This window comes from Rhamphochromis longiceps, linkage group LG23 (genome assembly GCF_057381845.1).
Source record: "Rhamphochromis longiceps isolate RC_006_pf linkage group LG23, R_longiceps_female_GT1.1, whole genome shotgun sequence".
NCBI classification, from domain to species: Eukaryota; Metazoa; Chordata; class Actinopteri; order Cichliformes; family Cichlidae; genus Rhamphochromis; species Rhamphochromis longiceps.
Window position 1 is genome coordinate 2,486,453 of NC_140578.1, and position 27,176 is coordinate 2,513,628.

Consider the following 27,176-nt stretch of genomic DNA (forward strand, 5'->3'; position numbering starts at 1 on the left):
TGCTTAAGGTGGTGGGTTTTTAAGAGAATAATAGCAGAATATTACACTAAGTGATGGTATGAGACAGGTGAGGAAATGCACGACTGGTTCAGCTTCCTCATCTGTCACATATCTGGATGATGACACTCACTCTGACATGGAAAACTAGAGCATAGGGCAAGGAATAATCATAAATGCACACCTGTGTGATTCATCCATGCTTTTCTGTGTATGTCACGGAAAAAATATGAATAACATTGTAAACAATCATTACATCAGAATCTATTTCAACTTAAGGGAAGGATATAAATTTCAGAGTTTGAATTATTTCTCTTTAACGTTCTGCTTTATTATTTATTTATATTGATGAATATATTTTTTGAATAACTCAGATAAATGAGTTGTTCGAATGCTTTTGGTCATTTGAAACACAATGATCGGTTGAAAAAGTAAACTATAATAATGTAAATGTAATAAGCATACACTGATTATTCAAATGTGCCAGAAAGTTCCTGATTCTTTAATACACGGACATTTCTTTTCACAATATTGGAAACAACCATTACACAGATTCAGTTATTGGAGCAGCTTAATATTTTATAGTTAATCTTCAAACCTAGAAAATGAACCAAGACCAACTTACACAATAATTCAATAATTACTTAAGCAGTTCAGTCTATTTGTGTTTTGCACAACCATTAACCAGGCTTTGTACTTTCTTTATGAATGTTATAGTAAACTTATGTTTTATTTTAGTGACTTTATATTTTATTGTTAAATGTATGGCATCAAAAAACCACCACCAACAAAAACAATCTGACCTGTCAGTTCTTTTTAATCACTGACATGTGATCATGATTTAGTTATTTAAAAAGATAATCAGCTGCTCATCAGTAAATAGGGAATTTCCCTTGCTGATAACTGACTGATAGCTCTGACTAGCCTCTCATTATCTCCACCCACACGCCATCATTACAGTCATGCTGACCTCAGGTGGAAATGTTGGAGTACTGCAATTTAGATCTACCTTCCCCCACTCCCCACCCACCATAAAGTTTTGACTGTATTGTCAAATAGACATATCAATATGTTTTCACATATATATGGATTCATATGTATGTACAGACACACAAACATATACAATATTATCAGCTGGGAGGGAACAATTTCACAAAAAGTATGGAGAGCTTCTTCATGCATGGTGTAGACAGCCTGTGCACTTTAGTATCACCATTTTTCCGTAAGACAAACAGAGCAGCTATCACAAAAAAAGATAACCTTCTAAGGTCACAAGGAATTTGACTGTTAAAGTCACACGTGGCTTGTTTGTTCATGATTTGAACACAGAGCTTTTTTAGTCGTTTAAAGAGAAATTGTGTCTTTCAAAGAGCAGTTTTTCCATGTAGGGAACTTACTGAATTCCAAAGCAACTTCTTTAAAAGGCAAAGAATTTAAATAATATGTTATTGAGACTTCATAAAAAATAGCCAGGCATCATGGTCGTGGACTGCCAGGCATCCAGAAATGTTTGTGGGATTATTCTTTTCCCTGTGTCCTATAAGTGGCTCAAGAGAAGGGATGTTTTCTCAGGACCTTTACCAGAGGGCTGGGCTTTGGTTGGATAAGAGGGTTGGCTGCTTTGCCTGCAAATCGACAAGAAAGAAAAAAAAATGGAAAAGAGGGAGGGCAGAGTCAGTGTTCGGGGAAGGCCTTTTTCAGCCCTTCTTCTCTTTCACTTTATAGGTCCTCCAAACACCCACCCACATACTGACACACACACACACACACACACACACACACACACACACACACACACACACACACACACACACACACACACACACAGATAGCAGAACCTACTAGACAAAGTCAGGAAGTGACATCACCTACAGGAAGAGAAGGCAAATATCTTTTTTCTCTTTTAGTGTGTTGTCTGTTTTCCTGAGGGAAGTTGGAGCCCCTTAAGACCGTTAGCAACTAGCAGAGAGAAAATTCAGAGGACCTAGAGGGGGCAGAGTCACTGAAGCAGGCTTTCACAGGGAGTTTAGAATCAAAGGATCCAGACACTCGAATCCTCCCTGAACTTCCCACAACTCTCCACCACATTCCAAATACTCCGCTGCAGGATTTCGGCCAGGTACAGTGCACAGAGATTTTCCATTCTGTAATGTCTTGTTTTGCTTTCCCACTGACAATTTGTTTCTTGTTGTTGCTGCACCACGAAATGAAAGACTTTCAAGAAATTGCAGTGTCTGATGGAAAACTGGTAGAAAAAGAAGAAAACAAAGCATGCATGCCACATTGCATGCTCTAACATGCTTCAGTGTGACTGCTCAGGCAAGTAGGGACAGAAATTGGTCAACAGTCACTTCCTCCTTCATACTGTCACTTTTGTATAAATCATAACTGTTTTCGTATCCCAAAGATGTCTGAGCTGAATCTTTAACTGAACCAGTGTCTCTCAGAGTTTAGGAGTGAATGAAGCTCTGTCTAACTCTCGTTTGTTATGGACATATTCAGAGCTATCGACTGACCACGTATTCAAGTTCCCCCAGTGGTGAGTTTTGAACTGAGATCAGGCAAACTATGAAAGCTAGTGGAAAGAGCCAATGGAGATGATCACATGTGTTTTTATTTTTAGCCATTGCCTTTTCCTCAGATTAAGACAGGAGGGACCCCAGTCCTCCAGAAGCTTTACAAACATGCGAGAGGCCTGTGGGTTGTGATTTTTGAGGTTATTTTGTCAATAGAAAGATAACAACACCCATATCAATATCACGTGTTGGGAGTACAGACTGGCATGAAGTGACAGAAACATCTGCTAATTCAAGTCACCAGAGCCTCAGTTACAACCGTGGGAAATTCTGAATACGGCAGTTAACCCTCTCCAGGCAGACGTTGCAGATTTGCAACAGTTAAGAACTAACAACCTGATTACCCCACATACATATTTTATGAGTTTTTTTTACTCAGAAGTACCACTGCAGGACTTGGTTGTGCATTAGCAACAAAAAACGTAATTTGGGCCTGAGAGGGTTAACAATGGGACTCAGGACTCAATGCGGCTGCAGTATCATGTGTTGCAATCACAGCTGCTTTAATCTAGGTGTCAGATCTCTGGACATTCTTCCCACATCCTTCAAACGGTGAATAGAAATGTACAATTCAATTCGGTTTTGCCACGCTAACATGTTTACAAAACATATTTGAGACTATAAAATGTAACCGTCCATCTTCTTGTTTTAAAGTAAATCCTCCAAGTTAATATTTGTGTCCTTGGGCAAGACACTTCACCCGTTGCCTACTGGTGGTGGTCAGAGGGCCCGGTGGCGCCAGTGTCCGGCAGCCTCGCCTCTGTCAGTGCGCCCCAGGGCAGCTGTGGCTACAATGTAGCTGCCATCACCAGTGTGTGAATGTGTGTGTGAATGGGTGGATGACTGGATGTAGTGTAAAGTGCTTTAGGGTCCTTAGGGACTAGTAAAGTGCTATACAAATACAGGCCATTTACCATTTACCATATTATATCAAATAAATTGTGCAATCATTACTGCTTCATTACCATGACATTCAAAACCTGTGAGGTCATGCTCCCAATACAAGCAAATCACCAGACAGATGGACAATAGTTTTGCACAAAAAATATCCATAAACTCTTAATTTAATTTCATATCCACTTTCTCAAGGAAGAATGGGCCGTTTTCTATCCATATTTAGTGTGTGTGTGCGTGCGTGCGTGCGTGCGTGCGTGCGTGCGTGTGCGTGCGTGCGTGCGTGCGTTCGTGCGTGCGTGCGTGTGTGTGTGTCCCGCACAAAATTAAAGTTGTGGTTCTGCCTTTAAGAGCATTAAAACTATTTGACTCAGGACATTTTCTCACACAGTCCTCTTGAGGACAGTTTAATCTTTAGTGGATCACAGCATACTATTCATTTTCCCAGTTATGCCTGACTCAATTGGCCTGACTTTTGGTACAGCAGACTGAAAGTGTTGCTATTTTTACTGGTAGCTGCAACTGAAAACTTTGCTTTGAGGTCATTTGGGTCACAAAGAGCAGCTGTGACTATAAAAAAACATTTTAGCTGGTCTTCTTTAGGAAAATGTAGGTTTTTGTTTTGTTTTTTTTACTTTATGGTAGCTATAACAATTGTTGTAATTAAATATTGCATGAATTGTTTTATCTTTTATGTTTTATTCACCCCAAAACATGCCTGTTATTGTCTTCACAGTGCCATCGTGCCAAATGAAAACAAGAGCTCCTTGCAGTCTCTACACGACAGACGCTAACCACCTGTGACCATTCCAAGAGCTGAAATCAGACTGGTTCCCCTCTCCCAGGAAGGCTACACGTTCTCATACTCCAACCTAATTATTTTTCATCATTGCGCACTCTCCCCTTATCTCAGGGGAAATAACTGAGTCAATGGCATTGTGTCTTGGTCAAGTGTTTAGCAAAGACAAAACATTTAGGCCAAAGAAGCGCTTTGAGCCCGGTACGCAGCGGTTTGAACTGTACAAGAAGGCCCAGGCTTCGCTCAAATCTGGCTTGGACCTGAGGAAAGTAGTTCAGCTCCCAGAAGGCGAGAACCTCAATGACTGGATTGCTGTTCACGTGGTGGATTTCTTCAACAGAATTAACCTAATCTATGGCACAGTGAGCGAGTACTGCAGCGAGCGCACGTGCCCTATCATGTCTGGGGGACTGAGATATGAGTACAGATGGCAGGACGGTAAAGACTACAAGAGACCCACCAAGCTGCCTGCTCTCAAGTACATGAATCTGCTGATGGACTGGATAGAGTCACTGATCAATAATGAGGAAATCTTCCCCACAAGAGTAGGTGTGTGTGAGGAGTTTACAAATGAAACCATCGGACTGCTCTTGAGTGCGTAAGCTAATACATGACTGAGTGCTGGCTGCAGAGATTTTATACTAAAGTATCAGCACAGAGTGCAGAGGTTGTCTCCTTCATTAAGCTCACGAATGCAATGATTGAGTTCAAGGAGAGGTTAATTAGACAATAAAATGTTGACATTTAGAGGGGGTTGTTGACAAGGTGATCATAGTGTTAAATTAGAGGTGAGAACTTCATGCGTCACAGAAGCGTGAGCTCAGAGCCTCTCTGTGGCGCAGTGGTTAGCACTGACATTCTGGGACTTCTCTTTTCTTATGTCAAGCCTAGACATGCTAGTCAGGTATGATGAAAACATTTCCCACGAGTGTGAATGGGTTTTGGTTGTGTGTTAGTGCTTGACAACTCCTTCAGGGTGTTTCTGTCCCTCCGTTTGCTCAGTTATCACAATCCTCCATGGACCTGAGGGAGAATAAGACAGCAATGCTGTCTTCGCTTTGCTTAGAAATTAAATACGAATAATTAGATTGTTCTTCACACGGCCTTTTCAGCTCTTCAGCACAAAACACAGATATTTTTTATTAAGTGTTTTGGGATTGAAACACAAACTATTCAATAGATTATTTAGGAAATTCAGTAGATTAATAGCCCTATTGTAGATAAGCATGATTAATGATGCTTTTTAAATCTGCATACATGGTAAATCCATTTACAATTGAGTCCTACAGTTTCCTTTATCAAATCTATTATTTTATTAGACCAGCTTCTGAATAGAAGTCCTTTTATATCTTATTGTTTTCCTTCTTCATCCTAGGAGTACCTTTCCCCAAGAACTTCCAGCAGGTGTGCAAGAAGATCCTGAGCCGTCTCTTCCGGGTGTTTGTGCACGTTTACATCCATCACTTTGACAGCATCTGCAGTATGGGTGCAGAGGCCCACATCAATACCTGCTACAAACACTATTATTATTTCATCTCAGAGTTCAACCTCATTGATCACTCTGAGCTGGAGCCTCTGGTGAGACATCAGATGTATGAGTGTGAAGTGAGGATGCATATGAAAAAGGATCAGATGGAGGTTTTGTAACGGAGGAACTGTCAGTCTAGCAGAGAATATCTACCATCTTGCCAGCTTTATCCCAGCTGCGTGAATGTTTGATGTGCTTATTGTTCATCTTTGAGTAGGTGTGTTTTCCAGTTTAGCGTACATACAGTGGCTTGCAAAAGTATTCTGCCCCCTTGAAATTTTCCACAATTTGTCACATTACAGCCACAAACATGAATCATTTTTAGTGGAATTCCACATGAAAGACCAACACAAAGCGGTGCACACGTGAGAAGTGGAACGAAAATCAGACATGATTCCAAACCTTTTTTACAAATAAATAACTGCAAAGTGGGGTGTGTGTAATTATTCAGCCCCCTGAGTCAATACTTTGTAGAACCACCTTTTGCTGCAATTCCAGCTGCCAGTCTTTTAGGGTCTGTCTCTATTAGCTTTGCACATCTAGCAACTGAAATCCTTGCCCATTCTTCTTTGCAAAACAGCTCCAGCTCAGTCAGATTAGATGGACAGCGTTTGTGAACAGCAGTTTTCAGATCTTGCCACAGATTCTTGATTGGATTTAGACACCAGACAGGTCAGGGATAAAGTTATTGAGAAATTTAAAGCAGGCTTAGGCTACAAAAAGATTTCCCAAGCCTTGAACATCCCACGGAGCACTGTTCAAGCGATCATTCAGAAATGGAAGGAGTATGGCACAACTGTAAACCTACCAAGACAAGGCCGTCCACCTAAACTCACAGGCCGAACAAGGAGAGCGCTGATCAGAAATGCAGCCAAGAGGCCCATGGTGACTCTGGAATCTGTCCGTAGGACAACTATTAGTCGTGCACTGCACAAAGTTGGCCTTTATGGTGGCAAGAAGAAAGCCATTGTTAACAGAAAACCATAAGAAGTCCCGTTTGCAGTTTGCCACAAGCCATGTGGGGGACACAGCAAACATGTGGAAGAAGCTGCTCTGGTCAGATGAGACCAACATGGAACTTTTTGGCTAAAATGCAAAACGCTATGTGTGGCGGAAAACTAACACAACACATCACTCTGAACACACCATCCCCACTGTCAGATATGGTGGTGGCAGCATCATGCTCTGGGGGTGCTTCTCTTCAGCAGGGACAGGGAAGCTGGTCAGAGTTGATGGGAAGATGGATGGAGCCAAATACAGGGCAATCTTGGAAGAAAACCTCTTGGAGTCTGCAAAAGACTTGCGACTGGGGCGGAGGTTCAGCTTCCAGCAGGACAACAACCCTAAACATAAAGCCAGGGCAACGATGGAATGGTTTAAAACCAAACATATCCATGTGTTAGAATGGCCCAGTCAAAGTCCGGATCTAAATCCAATCGAGAATCTGTGGCAAGATCTGAAAACTGCTGTTCACAAACGCTGTGCATCTAATCTGACTGAGCTGGAGCTGTTTTGCAAAGAAGAATGGGCAAAGATTTCAGTCTGTAGATGTGCAAAGCTGGTAGAGACAGACCCTAAAAGACTGGCAGCTGGAATTGCAGCAAAAGGTGGTTCAACAAAGTATTGACTCAGGGGGCTGAATAATTATTTATTTGTAAAAAAAAAAGGTTTGGAATCATGTATGATTTTCATTCCACTTCTCACGTGTGCACCACTTTGTGTTGGTCTTTCATGTGGAATTCCAATAAAATTGATTCATGTTTGTGGCTGTAATGTGACAAAATGTGGGAAGGTTCAAGGGGGCCGAATACTTTTGCAAGCCACTGTACATAGAAGGCACCGACAATAAAATCACTCAGTCTGAAGTTCATAGCGTTCTCATTAAGATAATATATTCCATATGACACACAAATTTAATTAGTTTTCACTCAGTTTTCCAGCATGAACAAAATGTATCCAGGAAATGGCTAGGTCTGATGAGAAAAGACTCATAAGAGAATCTGCTGACTTTGGATAGTCATGTGATTAAAGACTGTACTTGTTTCTGTTTTCCAACTAAGGAGCCTCTATCGCATGTGAGCTGATGGGGAATGGTGTTCCAAGTGTCAATAAAAAGCTGCAGTTATCATCATTACCTCGCTTGGGCTGCATAATTCCCCCTGCAATGTGAAAACAGGGACAAGGCATTAATGTCAACACGCTGCATAAAGATAAATCTTTTGAATAGACCTCGTTTTATTGCCCCACCTCTTGTGCCCCAGGAAATTATGTTTGTTTTTAGTCTTCAAGGAGCAACTGCTTTCTTTCTCAGAATCATGACGGTGTAAATATTCATTTTCTCAAACAACATATTAGACTCTATCTATTAACATCTCCTCTTTTTCTTTTCCTGCAGAAAGAGATGACAGAGAAGATATGCAATTAGACAAAGCCACATGGACAAAGGAGTTTACATTATGACGTTATCTGAGCCCCTTGAGAAAACTTCCGCATCAAAACACCAGACAGAGAACTGCTTTGTGTACACTTGTACGAGTGGTTTCCAAGCATATGACATGGCCCATAAACTCAGTAGACTTCTGCAGATGGTGGCAAAGTTCCTTTACAGAACTTTTCACTTCACATTCATTATGGTGCTGTGAGTTTCCTCATTATTCTGTATTGTTTTATACACTGCATCTCCTGTACTCTGTCTTTCCTCTTGTGCATGTATATGTTTTATCTTCGTGTAAGTTTTGATGCATTGTTTGTTTTCTCGTTGACCAGAGTTTGTATTTTGTACGATGTGTTTTCACTGTTTAAAATCTGATTTAAGGGCATAAAAGTTCTTCCCATCAGCCAATCGCGTCTGCTTTCATTTTCGCAGGAAAAAGAAAATCACAACAACAACAGATATAGCATACTTATTATCACTGCTCACTTGCCAAACCTGTTACATGGATAAATAAAGGCCATCATCATACACCAAAAATCCCCACTACGTGGACTGAGGCGTGGTGACGAACCCTGCCAAGTGACGTTGCATCAGTGCGGTCACGCTACCAATGGGAGAGGAGTTAATCCGGAAAGGGGCGGGGCAAACGTCTGCTCTCGCGTTTTCCCGCCCGGTACGTCATCAGCTGTTTGGACTGATCGATAACAGAAAGCAATGGGAGCTTACATCAGCTGTCACAGGCTTTGACTGCAGGGATTTGGCTGGCGTGGAGTCCACGTTTGAAGGGTTTGTTGCATTTGTGGTTTTATTTTAACGTCGCTTAAACAGTCTCTGAATACAGTTAGCAACTGGTCATGTAAATCGGTTTAGCAAGCTATCTGAGTTCTTTCTTGCTAGCTGGGGCTAACAACAGCTATAGTAGGCAGCCACCGCTAGCTCTGGCTTTTGTAATGCCGTAATGATCTTTTATACAGAATTCCCTCCTGGTAACTAGGACAACGTTGCTAATGTTAAGTAATTATCTAAGTGGACGTTGTTGGCTGTCCGTACACATATTTATTAACTTCAGTATCGATACAAACTGCTGGTATAACTCCATTAGCTAACAGCTAATTATCAGTTTTGTGTTTTTCTAACCGAAACATAACATTTAACTAGTATGAACTAACTAATTCAATAAACTTTGCTGTAAGTGAATATTCTGCGGTCATGTAGATGAACAGTAACCGCAAACTCAGAGCGATACACAATGTAATACCAAAGAATGAAAGAAAGAGGAAACTGGAACACATAAGCTAACGCTGGGCGGTGTCTTCTCCATTGCTCTAGCCTTTTGCCTCATCACTGCATTGTATTTAGTTGTTACGTATGTTTACGTGACTAACTATATTTGTATGTGGCAGTTGGCAGATATGGTGAGGCACGGCGTGATGACGGAGTTGCAGCCCTTCCAGCCCTCCCTCCAGGTGATCTACTCTATGATTAGTGGTGATTACAAAAGCTGACTTCCTGAAACATGTCTGATAAGATAAAAGGACCAGAAAATGGTGCACAGTAGTTTCATCAAAGCACTGTGCCCTGTTGTTTGAATGTTTCTGGTAAAGTTCAGATAAGGCCTGTCACGGAGTTTCCAGTATTATCATATTGATCACTGTTTTGGCAGACTGCCATAGGTGGTTGTAATGATCAAAGTAGTGGTGATGCATCCCTATAACTGCAGTTAGTCATTTTACAGTTGCAAGCCTATGATATGTACAGAACATTTTATTATATTATGGATTAGTGTTTATTTTTAGTATTTATTACCAAGGCCAAATTAAAATTTTCCTTTTTTGCTTTTTTCATTTGCTTTTTCTCTACTGTACCAACATTGATCACTGGCTGATTTTGCACTATTCCCTCCCCCTGTCCCCCCCGTATGGCCTCCTTCTCTGTAACAGGGTAACTCCCTTGCTTTGGGCCAAGTAGGGCAAAACTGTGGGAGCATTCAGGAGAACCGAAATACCTCAGAGGAAAGACAGAATCTTTCCCAAGACCCAGCAGGTACAAATGCTTTACTTTTCCTAGCATTTCTATAGCTTTGTAAACTTTACAAAGCGAGAGCACTGTGCAAAAAAATTGCAATGTTTTAATTTGTGTGTATGGATTCATTTCTGCCTCTACAGAGTGTGAAAAAAGCCAGCCAGTGAACATCCCAGATACAGGTAAACGAAAGAAGAAGAAAAGAACTAGAGCGACAGACAGCTCCACTGGCACTTTTGATGGTAAGTAGGCTAAAACTGAAACACATGCAGTACGTGTGAAAGCAGGAAAATTGACCAACACTTCATATTTTCTTCAGATCTCTACAAATTGACTCATGAGGTGCTCGGCCAGGGAGCATATGCTAAAGTTCAAGGATGTATCAGCCTGCAGAATGGACATGAGTATGCCGTGAAGGTAAGTAGGGACAGTTTTGCCAAATTTAAATGTCATTTGAACAGGTTGGGTTGCTCTTTAATGGCAACATTTTCTTTAAAGCTGTACTGCATTTTTTTTTTTTTTTTTTTTTTAAAGTCAATCAAAATGTCCATTGAATCACAATTTCTGCTGCTCGCCTTCATAGATCATAGAAAAGAGTGCAGGACACAGCCGCAGCAGAGTCTTTCGAGAAGTGGAGACTCTTTATCAGTGTCAAGGAAATAAGTGAGTTGATTTTTGTCTGATTAATATTTAAAAAAAAAAAATGAGAGAGAAAAGAAAACTTATCCAGAATAAAAACAATTCTGATCACCTAAACATATCGTTGTCCAGGAATATTTTGGAATTGATTGAATTCTTTGAGGACAACAACTGCTTTTATTTGGTATTTGAAAAGCTGCGTGGTGGTAAGTGTGAATAATTAACACAACAGTTATGTAATGCAAACAGAGCTGTTGCCAGATGGCTCATTATGAGCGCACAAATATACCCGTGAGTGATCCTCTTCTCTTTCTGCAGGTTCTATTCTTACACATATCCAAAACCGAAAGCACTTTGATGAACTGGAGGCTAGTAAGGTAGTGAAAGATATTGCCCAAGCTCTCGACTTTTTACACACAAAAGGTAGGTCAAAATTCAAGCAGGTGTTCTGCTGAAATCCAAAGGAAATAGAGGTTTTGTTTTTGTTTTTGAGTGTAAAGGTGACAGTGTTTTTGTTTGCAGGCATTGCCCATAGAGACCTTAAGCTAGAAAACATACTCTGTGAATACACTGATCAGGTAATTGGCATTTAATGAGTTGAGAAAGGCATTAATTATCCCTTAAGGTTTATAATTTAACAACATAATCATATATTTACTCTCTTTCTACTTAGGTGTCGCCAGTAAAGATCTGTGACTTTGATCTAGGAAGTGGAGTAAAGCTCAGCAGTGCCTGTACACCCATAACAACCCCAGAGCTCACAACACCAGTAAGTGTCTAATTCTAAATTGTCGGCCAAGTATAGACACATAATATTGTCCAATTAACTAATAAGGGATTACACTGACTTACCTCTTCTTTGCTTTTGATCTTTGCCCTCTCTCAGTGTGGCTCGGCAGAGTACATGGCTCCAGAAGTAGTCGAGGTGTTCACTGATGAGGCCTCCTTCTACGACAAACGCTGCGATCTGTGGAGCCTCGGGGTCATCCTCTACATCTTACTGAGTGGCAGCCCACCCTTCACAGGACACTGTGGCTCTGACTGTGGCTGGGATCGGGGAGAAAGATGCAGGACATGCCAGGTATGCCCCCTCCAATCAGCACTGTTGTTTAGCATCCATCCCATGGATAATTGCTCAGCTCAGCAGTGTTTGCACCAGAGATTCACTGTGTGTCCCCGCTTATCATTCTGAAATGAAGACATTATAAATAATATAAAACTACAGACTAGAGGTCTTAAAAGAACACATGCTCTGTAATGCCTCCTTTAGCTGGCATTACAGCTTGTTCATCTTAATGCTGGCCTCTTTGATTATCATGTCCATGGTAGACAGTTCAAATAAAGTAACTAAAAATTTTTCTTTTTTTGCTGTATACTGGCTTAATTAAGAAACATAATTAGTAATGTAGGTAAAGTTAGGCTTAGATGTAGGTTGAAATCTCTTTTTAAAAAAAAAAAAAAAAGAGAAAAGCCGATGTATAGGAGCACTACGGCTGATTTGGCTTTAGCTGTTGACCCATATGTCAAATGCTCTTATGTGAATTATTCAGAAAAGCCAAACACTTTCAGTACAGTTTGGGGTTTTGTTTTTTTTTGTTTTGTAGTAGAGTATTAGGGCTGAGAAGAAATGGGAAGAGGTTCTGTAGATTTACCAGGGAAAACCTTGTTTTAGCTTTCACTTCATCTAGATGGATGTCGTCGGTTCTTCTTCCATTATCTTGGCTTGAGCGGAGTTTTGGTTTGGTTTATTGAATTTTGTGCTGCTTGGAGAAAAAGCTCACTTTTGTAAAGAAGGTGTGAGGTCTGAATTTATAATGCACAACAGAATGACAACACCATTACAAAAATGAATGCAGCACAATAATGCAGCGTGCGTGCGCGCGCGCGTGTGTGTGTGTGTGTGTGTGTGTGTGTAAATGGCATGTACTTATCAGCAGGTTATTTGATCTTCTCCCCTCAGAGTCACCTGTTTGAGAGCATCCAGCAGGGCAAATATGAATTTCCAGACAAGGACTGGGCCCACATCACAGTGGGTGCCAAGGACCTCATATCAAAGCTGTTGGTTCGGGACGCCACTCTGCGCCTCAGTGCTGCTCAGGTCCTCAAGCACCCTTGGGTGCAGGGGGTGGGTATAATTACATTTGAGCACTACTTGTCTAATGTTAGACAGCTGGAATTATTGTCCTTATTTTCCAGCTGTGAGTTTTTTTTTTTCTTTCTTTCTTTTATTTATTTATTTTTTTCCAGAATGCTCCAGAGAGAGGTCTTCCAACTCCTCGTGTTCTGCAGAGGTCTGTCTTTATTTTAGCTCCGTTTCTGTGGTTGAAGTAGAATCAGACCTTTAGTGTTTGTGGTTTTTCATAGGAAACTAGAGTTTCTGCACATACCTTTGTTTATGAACAACTTTTTTTTTTTAATTTTGAGAACAATTTCAGGTTCTCTCTGCTTCAAGATGGTTTTTGTTTTTTTGTTTTTTAAGATGGAAAATATTGGGATAGATGAAACAAGGATCTAGGATACTTTATTCTAATCACATTATTAAAGTGAGAAGTGGCAGAAATGTGCTTAGATGTCTCTCATATCTTTTTCTGCCTTCTTTCTTGTTCTAGGAACAGCAGCACCAAAGATCTGACCCAGTTTGCAGCAGAAGCCATCGCCTTCAACCGGCAGCTATCCCAGCACGAGGAGCAGCGGGAGGACGTCGGAGCCATTGTTTGCTCCATGAGGCTTTCTCCTCCTTCTAACTCCAGGCTGGCTCGCAGACGGGCACAGTCCAGTGCTCTCCGGCACGGAGACTTTGCACCCACTTCAGATGACGCCACAGCCTGAGGGTCCTTAACCTCCTTATCGTGTTATCTGAATAATTTTAGTTACCTCCTGTGTGGATTTTTATTTTTATAGGGAGCCTTGTAGGATTGGTCACACAGTATGGAAAGTGTCTCTGTTGTTGAAAGTCCTCTCCTTGGCCAGTAGTCTTATCAGTGAGAGTTTGAACATCAAGTGCGCAGTTAAACCTCAGCTTCTGCCTACTAATAGAAAACAGTAAAACTTCCAGGATTTGGCCAGGAGTTACTTTAAGCTGATGAGTATTTTTAACAAAGGTTTGATTTTCTTTCAGAACAACTTTGGCTTTAAGAAATTTATGTATTGTCTTCACAGGTTGGGTTAGTCATCGTTACCCAAAACACCAGAAACTGCTCTCAGTGCCAGCAGTTTTTACTAAAATACATATCAACACCAAAAACAGCATTTTAAGAATCAGGACAGCTACGCAGCAGCAGCTGCTGCTTTAATGCAATATCGTCTTATAGGTAGATTTTATTTTATTTTATTACTTGTTTTTCCAGCTGTGAATTAGTTATTTTATTTGAAAGCTTTTTAGTGACTAAAGAAAAGGGATTTTTTTTGTTGCTTTTTTAAAGCATGTTTTCTTTTCTTTTCTTTTTTTTTTTTTTTTATATGATTTTTATGTGTGAATGTATGTGATTTAAGTGATAAAAACAGACAACACTTAGAGGAGTCTGAGGGTTAAACAGGGCCTTTCCCCTGTTTTACCTGTTGACTCTTTTGTCGAGCTGTGTCTTCATGACTACCTGAGAGTGTGGCTGGAGGTTGCAGAAACTCATGGAGTGAGACTGGATCTTAAAGTTTTTTTTCTTCTCATGTCAATACAAGCTACCTGCAGCACTGATGTACTTTAAAATAAATATCTTATTTAGTTTGCCCAGAATGGGAGGTTCTTGTGTTTTTAAAGCTTCACCAATGATATGAATTTGACACTTAAAAATAGTATTTATCTTTTCAGCGCTTTTGCTATAACTTCTCGTTGGAGGTCATGTTTGGTGTTGTGATGCAGATTATTCCAAGAGGTTTTGCTTAATTTCTTATTGTCTTAGTGATCTTATATATATATATTTTTAAGTCTAAATTACTTGAAATGTGAAAATTGCATTTGTTTTAAGTTTTATGCAGTTCATGAGACTTAAAGCTGAACTGTGGGACTTTTATATATAATGTTAATGTGTGCACACAAAGATTATTCACCCTATGAGCAGCAGGTATGGTCTCTGTATTTTGTAGTGTTCCTGATTCCTGGGCTGGCTCGCTGGCTTAGATCAACCAGCAGTGACTGGGTTTGCCAGTCCTCAAAAGAGCTGCAGCTAAAGCAAATGGTGTGGCTTAAAAAAGTAGAACGGGACTGAGCGAGATCGTTTGCTGCTTCAGATAAGTGTCACTGGGAGGGAAAGCGGTTGACAGCGAGTAGAAACGTTTAGCGGTGGATAAGCCTTTCCTTGTTCTAGATTTGCATCACAAGCACTTGTTGATGGTATCTGTGTAATCTACCTGTTACAAGCCCTGCATGGCTGGTTTAAAGGGATGAGAGAATAGTTTATGTTACACTAGTGAGATACGTGATTCCATTCTGTGAAGTGAGTTTATAAAACTGTTAAATATTTTTTTAATCGTCCCTGTTTTGATTTTGTCTGTGCCAATGGAAACTGTTATGGATGAACTGAGAATTCTTTGATATTTTCTGATTTTTGATTTTGTTTTTAGAAGAAGCTACTTTTTCTTTATGTTGTCTTATAATTTAGACTGTCTGTGTTTGAATGGGATCTCCAAAGGCTCCTGTTTATCGTACCTTACAAAGTTTATGTGCCAGTGCCAACTCATTCCCTTATTTCACACTGTTGCCATGGACAACCCATCCCTATAGCAACTAAGGGCCTTCATAGGCTGGCATGAATTGATGGAGATTTGCTCAGAATGAATACACATGTTAGGAAACGACTGCTTGCTATGATAAAGCCCCCACACTAGTATGATTCATAAAAGAAGCTGTTTGTTTCCCTCCGTCTACTTGAGATGGCCTAGAATGAGATGCAGTAATTGGTATGCGATTATAGAGTCGCTCTGAAATGTGTCAAAGCTCATATGGGGTCCTATGCATAAAGCTCTCATGTGTAGAGCGTGTTTTCACTGGCATGTTGTGTTCTCAATAAAAAGCTCTTCTTGTCTAAGCTGTGTTACATCAAGACAATATTACTGTGTTGTGCACTCAAAGGTCTCGTTCACAAGACGTGAGCAAATGGATTTTTGTTTTCACTGCAGCAGATGTGCTTTAGTTTACAAAGATTTATTTCAGTCAGGAGTGATAAATGGTAACAACTCATTGTTTTGGACTAAACAGCTGAGGAGGGGACAGGAGATGGTGAATAACCTCTACGCACACTGGTAAGAAACAGAGGCCGTGTCCTTGCTGAGACTTCTTTGAAAAGCAAAGGAGAAAGAGGAGCGAGGCCATAGTCTCGAGCCTTTTTTCTTTTTTGCACTTTAATAACCCAGGTTTCACAAACTTTTCCCATCATTAGATTTAAGGAAATAAACATCAGATAGATGTAGGAGTGCAGTGGTGTGTGTGTTTCCACTTTTCCCGAGAGCACCTTTAATGTGACACGTTAGAAGCTTAAGCACTTCAGAGGGTGATGGCTGTGATTGGGCTGTTTGTTTGAAGCAGCTCCACAGCGCAGCCAGTGGCCGATATTCAGCAGTGCATCAGCTGCAGATCACTCCGCTGCTCACCTGCAGGAGGAGCAGATCACACCCGCCGCTCCTGTGCAACATGACACACGGACAAAGCGCCCAAACGGCCAGAGTCATGTGTCCGATGTAAGGTAAGCGACACAGAATGGTGCAGAGAAATTTTGCAGCAAGTGTTGCTTTCAGGTTTGTGTGTGTGTCTGTGGACCATCGGCGAGAGAACAAGACTGTTTTTATATTTGCAGATTCTCACTTGGCATTATCAGCGTTGTTGCCTTCGATGAATTGTATTCGCGCTTTAATGTTGTTGAGGTTTAAAGTCTCATAACTAATGCGTTTAATTAGACGGGAATGCTCACAGTTTTTTAACAGCTAAGAAATTACTTTGGAAGAAAAAAAAGTTGCCAGAGTTCAAAATCAGAAGAATGAAAAGTCTTTAAAACATTTGCACTGCTTCTAAAATGTGTCATGTTACTTTTCAGCCTCTCTTTCTAAAGAGATCAAATGATCTATTTTCAGCCATTTGTCTGATCAACAGCTTCTCTGAGCTCTCCTGAGACATGGTGCTACCTGAAAAAAACTCCAGTTCATCTGCTCCCAAGAAGACCCCCGAGCAGCATGCTCCGAGGCACCAGAGCATGCCCTCTCCAGCCCTGTGCTGCGCCTGTGGGCTGTGCATCATGCTGGCTGGCATCAACATCACCCTGGTGGGAGCTTTTGCGTTTGGTACCTTTATCCCTACAAGCAATCCTCCCATCTTCATTGGGCCTCTTCTTTTACTCATAGCACTAGCTTTCTTTACAGCCTGCTGTGTCATCAGCAGGAGACCTCAAGCCCACACTGCCCATAAGGCCAAAGGAGGTGAGAAATGGGCGCTGATGAGGATGGGGGCAGTTGCTTTTGAGATGGAGACGAGCGAGCACACGCTTCAGGACACGACAGCTGTCCAGCTCAGCCCCACCAACTCCCCTAGCTCATCTCACAAATCCAGCTCCATCCAAGGGGAAGCCACTGCCCTGCCTTCCTGTCAGGATGAAGCCACTGAGCAGCACACAGAGACCTGTGGCACTGGTGTTACTGGAGATAAACCCACTCTGAGCTCTGACTCCCGGGAGAGCACTTCCACATAGATCAGATCACTACATAGCGTGGACTTTGTTCTGTTTACACTGTCTGGCGCGACTGCAAGGATTAATTGCTACTATAAGTTATAAGCTAAGTCGTACTTTATTCATGCCAAAGTTGGTAAACTCAAATAACACATGACTTAAGTAACTAGAATGATGGCGTGGTAATATGATACAAGAGCGAAAAGGCCTGCAGACTCAGCCTGTGAGCGTAAATGTATTGTGCAAACTCCCTGATAATTATTCCGTGTGTTTCAGGAAGTTGTACTTTTACTGCCCTGTCCCAGGATGTACATTATCTTTCCAGGAAATGAAACAGGGAAGGAGATGATACCGTAATCCAAGTGCCTGTGTTATGTAGTTCTTGTTGTAGAACACATCTAGTGATTGTGTATTCATTGTGTATTCGTTTCCTATGGATTGATTTTGGTTAGTGTTTGCCACCTTTGTGAAGGAGGATCAGTGCAGTTATAAAAGCCGGGTGAATGCAGTCACAGCTTTTCTACGCACTTCAACATAACTTTTCTTTCTTCTTCTTATTTCCTGCACCAGCTGCTTTGAGTGATGGTGTAACCTTGAGCTGTGCTAAAATAGATTCAGGAGTGTTTTGTGAATTTCTCTACTTGTGTTGTCGTGCATGATTACTACAGGTGCTAATACATGCTTGGGACCCCTGTATATTTTATAAATATAGATACACTATATACTTCTGTTCAAGTTAAGAGTTATCTATTCAGACAGCTCACTAAAACTATTAAGGATGCTATCTTGAGCAAATTATAATAATAATACTTCTACTGACCCCCTTTGTGAAGAATACACAGAAACAAAGCCACTGGAACTGTCAGGCTAAATGAGAAGATGCACAGGCTGTGATGATAAGTCATTTGTTATCTGAGTAACCCCAGCAGGGACTGTACAAACGGCTACGTTGCCCATCATTTGGCGTCTGACCCAACAGCTGCTGGCAAATGCGAAAGCCCTGTTTACTCATCATTTTACATCAGCTGTCCTCAAACACAGCGTGTTCCCCTCACACAATCAAACCACGGAAAAGATAACACGGTGGCCAACGCCCACTGTTATTGCAGTGTTTTTTGAGTGGATACAGGCAGGCTGTGTGGGTGTCTGTAGTTATTCAATGACTCGTTTCTGTAAAGAAGGTGACATGTCTTGGCAACCTCAGCTCAACTAGTAATGAGGTCATGCTGCTCTGAAGAATGGCACAGCGGGATTAATTTAGCGCAGGGCTGGGTTTAACTCAGCAAAGGTAACTGAGCAATTTTTATCTAAAAAAAATACTTCCATCCATTCATGCAGACTTGATCCTAACCCCACTATCATGGATGAGAGGTGCGCTAAACCCTGAACAAATCACCATTCCAAGGCACATCTGAACTTTTATCCATAGATATCATTTTCTTCTTTTGACTGGCCGCTTTAGGAATAGCTATAGCAGGTCATCTGCCTCCATCCCAGCCTAGCATCTCAGCCTCACCTCTCTACGTTCGTCTCCAAACCGCTGTCCCTCTGATATACTCATTTCTAATCTTGTCCATCCTGGTCACTTCAACAAAATACTTAGCATCTCTAACCCTAACCACCACCAGATAAGCCTCCTGTGTACCAGGTCTTACTCCCATTGTGTATAACCAGTTGCCCATCCCTGTTGCCAAGTGCTGGATCATAGTTGGTTGTCTGATTGTTGTTTTCTATCGAATACTGTAGTTTGTAACTTGCATAAAGCACCTTAAGGCAAGTGTTTTTGTGAATTTGTCCTATATAAATAAAATGTAATTGAATTGAACTACTCTCTTGCAGCTGCTTCTTTTTACCGTAAATGTGGAGTTTCTCTTTATATTTCCTTTTTGTTGTTATTAGAAAGGCTTGCAGGAGTGTGCATTTCCAGTTTGGTGCTCTGGTTTTATTCTCTCTGTTCAGGATCGAGGCATTTCTAAGCCCCGAGCCAGAGCGCAGTGTGCAGTAAATGGCAGACAACTTCCTGAGGCATGCTGGAACATGAAGGACGCTCTGAGGCTAAGCAATGGCTGGAAATTTTCTCTGACCTGTGTTGTCACTGGGATCATAATAGTGGAAGTATTCCCACAGAAGCCTCCAGGAATAGGAATTATTTATTGTCTGTACTGGACACAGGTCAAGATCATCTCAAGGAGCACCCACTCCTGTCTAACACAAAGGGGGACGTTTGAGAGAAAATCAAGTAAAGCAGAAACAAAATGAGTTTTATTCATAAAAGCATACAATTAATTTTGTTAGAAAAAATGGAGCAATCGTGCCACAACTCTAAACTTTAAGAGTAACGCAAACTCAATAACCTATAAAGTAGCTTTAATCTATTCTAGTTGATCTGATGGTGATATATTATTTGTAAATTAACTGTCTTTGCAAAGCTATAAAAGGTTTGCAGCTACCTGTAAAACCTAATCATAAAAGTCAAGAATGACAGTTTGGGGTCTGTCAGCCACTGAAGTAAACCTTTTAATTGTTTTCACCAGAATATTACTTATGCACTGTAATGATGCATCATCATTAATAACAGTGTAATGCCCTATAAAGCAATATATCAGCCAACAGATGTATTTTAATTTTACTCGTGATACTTTCTGTTGATGATGATGTCTTTTTTCACTTTTTCACAGAAAATGATCTCATGTCTCTCCTCCTCCACACAAGCACAGAACATCTTGACATTTACTTTTTCTTCTTTAATTCAAACATTAAACACTTTAATATTTATTTTCATATATTTTCTACACATCAACACACTGCTGCAGGAACATTGCTGTAAAGTATTTCCCTACCCAAAAAACCTACCACGGCTAGCATATTAAATAATAAAATCCAAATAAAAGTGAGTAATCGTCTCATCATCTTTCACCACATTAAATTGATGTCTGACAGTTTTTATCTCTGGACACAGAGATACAAGCAGAGTCTAGACAAAGTGGATACAATGAACCTAAAGAGCAGCAAGTTTGTTTAATTTGAGCAATGGTTCAAACTGAATGTTCGTTGCTTGATTCAAAGTTAAAATCAGCTTAAAAAGAGTTCGGCTCAGCCGGGAGATATATCTGATCTCATGACTCCACCCTGTGGATGAAAAGCAGTACCGTATATCACTGCTTTATAAACATGGGACAAAACTTATGAAAGTCTGAGCGATTTTTGTAACAATGCTTCTTGGTAATACATTTTTTACGGTTGAAAGAGTGTTTATTTCCACTTAAATATGCCCTCATATTTTTATATCGAACATCGAGTACCCATCAGCGCTGATAAATGCAGTAATGCAGATGCAATAATTACGTATATCCAATCTAAACCTAACATTATGGCCAGCAGCTGTACTGCGTGTAGTGATAAATTATCTGCTATTCTCTTCTTAGTAGTTACTCCAAGTCATGGGACGAACATTGCAGTACTACTGTGCCCAGACCCTGAATCTTTTGACTCATCGGTAAGTATTAAGTCTGTATAAAGCTTCTCCAAATAATTCTTTGCTATATACTAAACAAGTGATGGGACTTTCCTTTTATTGCATTTTGTATGTATAAGTCTACAGATGGCATAACAAACACCTAGATAACTAAAGGACTGTCGGACAGTTCTTTATATTATGTAAGCCAAGATGTTTTATATTTGAAACACACACAAAGTTGGTTCTGTGGGTTTCCAGCAATCTTGCAAGATGCCTTTGCAGGGTGAGTGTCACTATGCGCCGTTCACTGACCCAATATGTAAACATAGCTTTAAGTGTGCATTGAAATGTGTGTGTGTAGTGTGTAGTGTGTCACTGGTGAGTCTTGCAGTAATTAATAATTATAATGAATAATTATTACCTCGCGCTCTCCCATCCAAGTCTGTGACTGACTCAGTCTGATCATGTTGTCCTCGTTCGACTCCACCATCCGGGCCTTTCTGTGTGGTGTTTGCACGTTTCCTCTTGTGCTAGCTTATTGCAGTCGAAATCAGTTGGGTAAGGGTAACTGGTAATTCTAAAATGCGCACTGGTGTGAGTGCGAACGGTTATATGTGTTAGCCTTGCGACAGTCTGATGATTTGTGCAGGTGGGTGGATTATGTATTAAATTCAGTGTTCAGATTATCACCATAAAAAACAAAGAAAAACAAAAACGCTAATATGAATATCCCCAAATCAGATAACTGAGAAAAAGTATTTATTTCCTTTCTTGGCCTGTATAGGATGCAATGCTCTTTTAGGACACTAGAGGGCAGTATCGTCGTTCTCACCGTGTTTCTGAGCGCGATAATCATCCAAGGTACACTAACCTTTCTTTCTTCTTCTTCTTCTTCTTCTGTTTTTGGAGGGGTGGGTGGTCATTCGGATTAATGTGGTGGTGAAGGACATTTAATTAGTAGCCTAATAAGTAAAATTTAACTCTAAAAAGTGTAAGAATTTGACGCTTTTCTAGTTTGTACCCCAGAAGAACATAATTAAAGTGTCCCCAACCTAGCAAAATGAATACCGCAGAATTAAGACAGTCTCGTTCTAATATTAACGTAATGGGCAAGTATGAATAAAAAAACAAATGTAAAACTGCACAGGTCCATGTTGCAGAAGTTTTAAACTGCACCTTTGCAGAAAATTTAAAATTTAAAGTCAGTATCATCCCCACAGAGTTTCTCTCCGCTTACTTTGAATCTAACAGTCTAACAGTGAAATTATTTTATAGCAGAAGTCAAATGTTTACATTTAACGCCTTCATCCGCATTTTTCATAGATTTCTTTTTGCATCTTTTTCTTGTGCCTCTTTGTGTGGAACAAAGTAATTCAGTACAAAACATGTTTGAGAGCTTGGATTTTAAAAGCATAACGGCATAATCTGCTAATTCACACGTGCTTAATGTGAAATAAAGAAAATGATCAAGCAAAAAAAAAAAAAAACCTTTAAGAACCAATAAATAAAAAGCGATAGGCTTTATTTTTAATTAAATACTCTATCCAACTGCTGATTTTTTTCTTTAATCAATATAGAATATTGTTATCATGGTAGTAACATAACGAACTTTTCATTACACCAGATGGGTGGTCACTGTTATTATTATTTTTTCTCACATTCACAGTGTGTGGACCACGAATGCACCACGGCCTCTATCTGTGCTTTCCTGTTGGTGGCTGTACTGCATCGTCCTTGGGCCTCCTGTGATCCTCCTGTGGCTCTGAAGCACGTCCAGGTTGTCTCAGAGCTGCTGCCTGTAAAAATGCATTTCCCACAGGTAATACACTACATTCCCAGATAACAGGAAGCTAGAACAATAGCAAGGTTACCGTGTCTTTGCATCCTTCTGTGAACATAATCATCACCAGGTGAGTGACCCAGTGTGTCTCATACACACTGAACTTGTTACAGCTCATAAATAGTTTCCTCCTCCATCTTGCATAAGCCATTTGTCTTTCCATCCCACTTCTGTTGTTGGGGGAAACGGGGTGTTTAATATATCCCACCTCTGAAGATGAAGTGCCATTAATTTTATCCTTCTTTTCAGTTTGCGCACTGTCCCTCCAAACAGCGGCTGCCTTCTTCTAATTCCTAATGACTGGTGTGAGTGCTGACTCTGCTATTGTAAAACAAATGATATCTCTGTCCTGTTGGCATAATCCTAATCTATTTGAATGGAAGGGACTGCATTAAAATGACAAAGGGGAGGGGGGATATTTCCATCTCATGATAAATGTGCAAATGTCCACCAAAGCTGAATCAGACACCACATTTTAATGGCCTGATTGCACGTTCATTTCTCGCCTCATTCTCTAGCAGCTCTGCTCTTTCCGTTTTCAATGTGGAGCTGGTCATATTTTGTCCCAGATTAGTATAGATGACGGCTGACAGTTGCCTCTGCTCAAGGTATTTAGAAGACATAATTCATTCATAGATCTAGAAGTGCTCCCATTTGTCATCCCCATTTTTTATGCTCAGTGTCTCCACCGTCGCTCATTCCTCTGGGCAGCGATGTGCGTGTGCATGTGCGTGTCGAGGGAGATGAGGGCCAGAGCAGTTTTCAGCTGCTGTATTAGCTGGCATATGCAAGCAATGAATTATAAGGAGGAAAAGGAGTCAATTATCCACTCCTAAAAGAAGGGCAGAGCCTGTGTGGCCTAGGGGCCCCGTTCCATACTTACCAAATCATTTCGTAGAAAGGAACTCCAGGAGACCTGGAGAGGAGACTGAGCAGACAGCACAATCACACGCACACACGGACGCACACTTACACCTACGGCTTCGACCCTCTCAGCCTCAGCCTCACCCCCCTCTCATCACTGTGCTCACTGCGCCTGCTCATTGCGTCCTCCTGAGTTAACAAGGACGGGCAGCGATGTGTTGGATCCATATGGTAATAATCCATTTTATACACACCAACTCCTAAAACTGATTTCGGCTGAGCAGGAATGGCCACGCCGTGACCGTCAGCCATTTTGCCGTGTCCCAATTCACTCCCCTGACTCCCTTCGAATCAAAATGGGGCTCTGATTGACTGTGCCGCTCCGACTAATAGAGTGGATATGGTAAATGAAATACCCAGCACTTTCATTCCAAAGTCTCTTACCCCCTGTGTCCCCAGTCACTTTGCCTTGACATATTTTTAGAGATTGAGCGCTCTATCCTGTTTTTGATGAGGATGGGCCGAGTTGAGGTGCGTGCAGCGGCAGTGGCGGTGATGCCCCGAGAGCAGCCGGGACCCTCGGACACGGGAGGCCATGCTGACAGGGTCTCTGCTGAGTGACAGGGCCGACACTTAGGGAAATGAGGTCGTTAGACAGCATTACGAGTGGGCTGATAGCTCGGTAATGGGTTTTAACTTCGGAATTTAACACAGAAGCCCACCGGGGATGGGTTTGATGTGTAGGCGGACAGGTGGGTTCCCACCAAATAACGAAGGCAACTCTCACGGGCACCGGAGAAAACTGACTTCTTCGAGAAAGAGGGAATGGAATGAGGAAAAGGAAAGAGCAGGACGGGAAATGTTCTAAAAATAAATTGCACCACATGGTGAGCCTCTTTAACACAAGGAAATCAGGAAGAAGGTTTCACTAGACGAGTGGCTTTTGTTTTCGGGCTTGCCCTTCCCTTCGGGCTTACTAAGAGAGATTTACTTTCCTTTAAATTTCCTTTAAATGTCTTTACAGACCCAGTGGAAAATCATCTCCAGCATCAAGATGATTTTCCAAATCTGTTATGGCTCAATTACAGAAGGTAGTGATTTCGAAAACAATGAACATTTTCCATTTTCTTTGTTAAGTTTCTTTGTTAAGTCAGGAGGTTTATAATTTTGCACGCTGTATGCACACAGCTTCCAAGCTGCCTTGAGTCTTAAGTAAATTTAGTGCATAACGATAAACTCTTAAGTTATAAGACATAGGCTAATGCGTAAGGGTGTTAAAACCAGTGGGATAGTTTAGTGGAGATTAAGGGACGTATCAAAGACTTGTGTAAAGCTCCATCAAGAGCGAGGCAGTTCGGTGGGCATCTGCACACGGTAGTTTGAAAAAAAAGGGGGCAGAAGTGACTCACAGAGCTTTGGCAGCCGTGAGTGACTGATAATGTCTCAACATCACTCCCATTACTCCTTTTGGCCGTGCTGTGAAAACGAATGGTCCACTTTAGTGCTGCTGTGGAACTTGCTAGTTCTGTTCAGGAGGAAGATTTAGAAGGGCATTATGGCCGTCCAGCGGAGGGCAAGACAACTCACAGGAGAGGATGAAATGGATGAGGTGGGGTAGAAAGATGACGGCAGTTTCATTCTTTCCCGGACTTGGTCTGGGGGAGATGAATCATGCTTGGCCTCTGTGAGAGGGTTATGGAGGGAAAAAGAAGGTCAGGTTTCCATGGCAGGATTTTTCACTAGAGCAGATGAGAAAGCTTGGCAATACAAATCAAGTCAAAAGGCTTCCCAGTGTGTTTCTGCGTCGTGTCCTGCAGGCATCTCTTTCATGGCACTCCAGAGAGTACACAGTGAAGTCAACCTCATCAGAACAGTCCAGCTGGTGAAGAAGTGATTTCTGGTTTATTAGAAGTAGAGGTGTGCGTGTGCGTTATGTGTGTGCAAGCGGCAATCTCATTTGTGTTGATTTCCAAAGCATTACCTATCTTTCACAAAATGCCGCTGCTCCTTTAATCAGCATCTGTCAGAGGATTCATTATGCCACTTTTAGTGAGCACAAAGCCTTTCTGCAGAGCTGTGAAAAAAACCAAGAGAAAAACAACAGCTCCTTTCACTTCCAGAGGTGTGGATGATTGCTGCTGCTGGTTTAAGTGACAGGTAAATTGCAGGTTAAGTGGAGAACACAGTCTTTAAACAAGAGACTCTAGGCTCCTGCAAATCCTCCTTAGTCTTTAATCTGAATACAAAAGGCAGGGGCGGGGGTATTAAATCTGACCCCTCAGTGTTCTGCTTGTTCCATACTCCACTCAAGGGCCCGCTGTAGCCGGCAGAGTCCCAGGTTTGCATTTTCCTTTATGCCATGTGGCGGCATTTTAAAAACAACACCGTCAAACAACACTGCCTCTTTAGTGGCTAACTTTGAAAGCATAAAGGAAGGCCCGGAGTCACCGGCTTCTCCAGTCTTATCAAACTCTAGCATAAAATGTAGTTGGGATGTTTTTGTAAAAGGGACTGTTTATTAAATTGTGGATGAAGCACCATAACGCAGCACTATTATCACAGTTCTGCTGTGGAGAAAAAAAACCCAAATCCTTCTTTATTTAGTAGCAATGACGGTTAGAAAGAGGAGAAGGGGCCGGGGTGAGGCAGGCGGTTAGGGCTTGTCGAGAGAAAGGCGCTTTGGGTTGTCAACGTTTTAGAGGCTTAGAGTCAAACCTATCCGGGCTCAGGAGAGAGGAGTCTGGGTGTTAGGCAGGCAGAATGACTCCTGATAGAAGGAGTTTGCGGCTCAAGTCGAGAGGAATCGTCTTGGCTCCCGGATGAGGCGAGGACTAATTGATTCTCTGAAGTTTCCTGTCGCAGAGCCCGATTACAGGTATGACCGGATTAAAAAAGGAGAGGGAAAAAAAACAAGGGATCTGGAGGAGGGAAATGGTAAAAATCAAAGAGAAAAGAAGATGAGGGCTGCCATAGACGGATCAGCATCGCTTATACCCACTGATGTGTTTGCTTGTGTATTTTGTTTGTGCGTGTGTGTTGGTATGCACATGTAGACACACTGCGGTGCAGCTGTGTTTGATCTCGGTACTCAGTGGCAATCATCAGGTCACACTGCAAGGCCCCTTTCTCTGGTGTGTTGCACAGGAGCACATTGTGTTGTAGCAGCATGCTTCCCATAATCACTCACTTCTGGTTAACACGTCTCAAAGCCAGAGGCATGTGTCTCGCCTGCCCATAACAGTCCATGACAAGATTGAGTACTGAGGCATGTGAGAGCCATAGTGAGGCGAGCTCTGAGAGAGAAGCCTTCAGGAGAAGGAGAGTTAGGACGCATATCTAGACCTAAGCTGTCATGCGTGCAGCTGTAATGGCTTGTTTAGTGGCAAAGTCCAATCTAGGGCCCCAGAGAGCCATTATTCCGGGACTATCGATTGGGCCCTACGGCCACCACAACTCGGGCCCCTGTCCCTGATCCT

General features: G+C 41.5%; 3 protein-coding genes across 6 annotated transcripts; all 3 read left to right on the forward strand.

The window, feature by feature from the left end:
• The first annotated feature begins 1,757 nt into the window (after nt 1-1,757).
• mob3c (MOB kinase activator 3C) lies at nt 1,758-8,433 on the forward strand. Its single transcript, XM_085398012.1, has 4 exons — nt 1,758-2,116; nt 4,204-4,815; nt 5,642-5,844; nt 8,190-8,433. The coding sequence occupies exons 2-4, from the start codon at nt 4,398-4,400 to the stop codon at nt 8,217-8,219; spliced, it is 651 nt and encodes a 216-aa protein (XP_085254138.1). The 5' UTR covers nt 1,758-2,116; nt 4,204-4,397; the 3' UTR covers nt 8,220-8,433.
• A 428-nt stretch (nt 8,434-8,861) lies between these two features.
• Nucleotides 8,862-15,910, forward strand: mknk1 (MAPK interacting serine/threonine kinase 1). 2 transcript variants are annotated; one of them, XM_085398010.1, is made up of 14 exons: nt 8,862-9,014; nt 9,632-9,694; nt 10,169-10,271; nt 10,394-10,492; nt 10,570-10,667; nt 10,834-10,913; nt 11,022-11,095; nt 11,208-11,312; nt 11,412-11,467; nt 11,563-11,658; nt 11,776-11,970; nt 12,850-13,014; nt 13,137-13,180; nt 13,499-15,910. In XM_085398010.1, exons 2-14 carry the CDS (start codon nt 9,641-9,643, stop codon nt 13,716-13,718), a joined length of 1,389 nt encoding a protein of 462 aa, XP_085254136.1. In that variant the 5' UTR covers nt 8,862-9,014; nt 9,632-9,640; the 3' UTR covers nt 13,719-15,910. The 2 variants fall into 2 exon arrangements, with proteins under 2 accessions (XP_085254136.1, XP_085254137.1); XM_085398011.1 differs by lacking the exon at nt 13,137-13,180.
• Nucleotides 15,911-16,440: 530 nt separating this feature from the next.
• On the forward strand, nt 16,441-19,306 carry LOC146640955 (transmembrane protein 275-like). 3 transcript variants are annotated; one of them, XM_085398575.1, is made up of 2 exons: nt 16,441-16,564; nt 16,950-19,306. In XM_085398575.1, exon 2 carries the CDS (start codon nt 16,991-16,993, stop codon nt 17,558-17,560), a length of 570 nt encoding a protein of 189 aa, XP_085254701.1. In that variant the 5' UTR covers nt 16,441-16,564; nt 16,950-16,990; the 3' UTR covers nt 17,561-19,306. The 3 variants fall into 3 exon arrangements, with proteins under 3 accessions (XP_085254701.1, XP_085254700.1, XP_085254702.1); XM_085398574.1 differs by having other exon boundaries at nt 16,969-19,306; XM_085398576.1 differs by having other exon boundaries at nt 16,441-16,559; nt 16,969-19,306.
• Nucleotides 19,307-27,176: the final 7,870 nt, after the last annotated feature.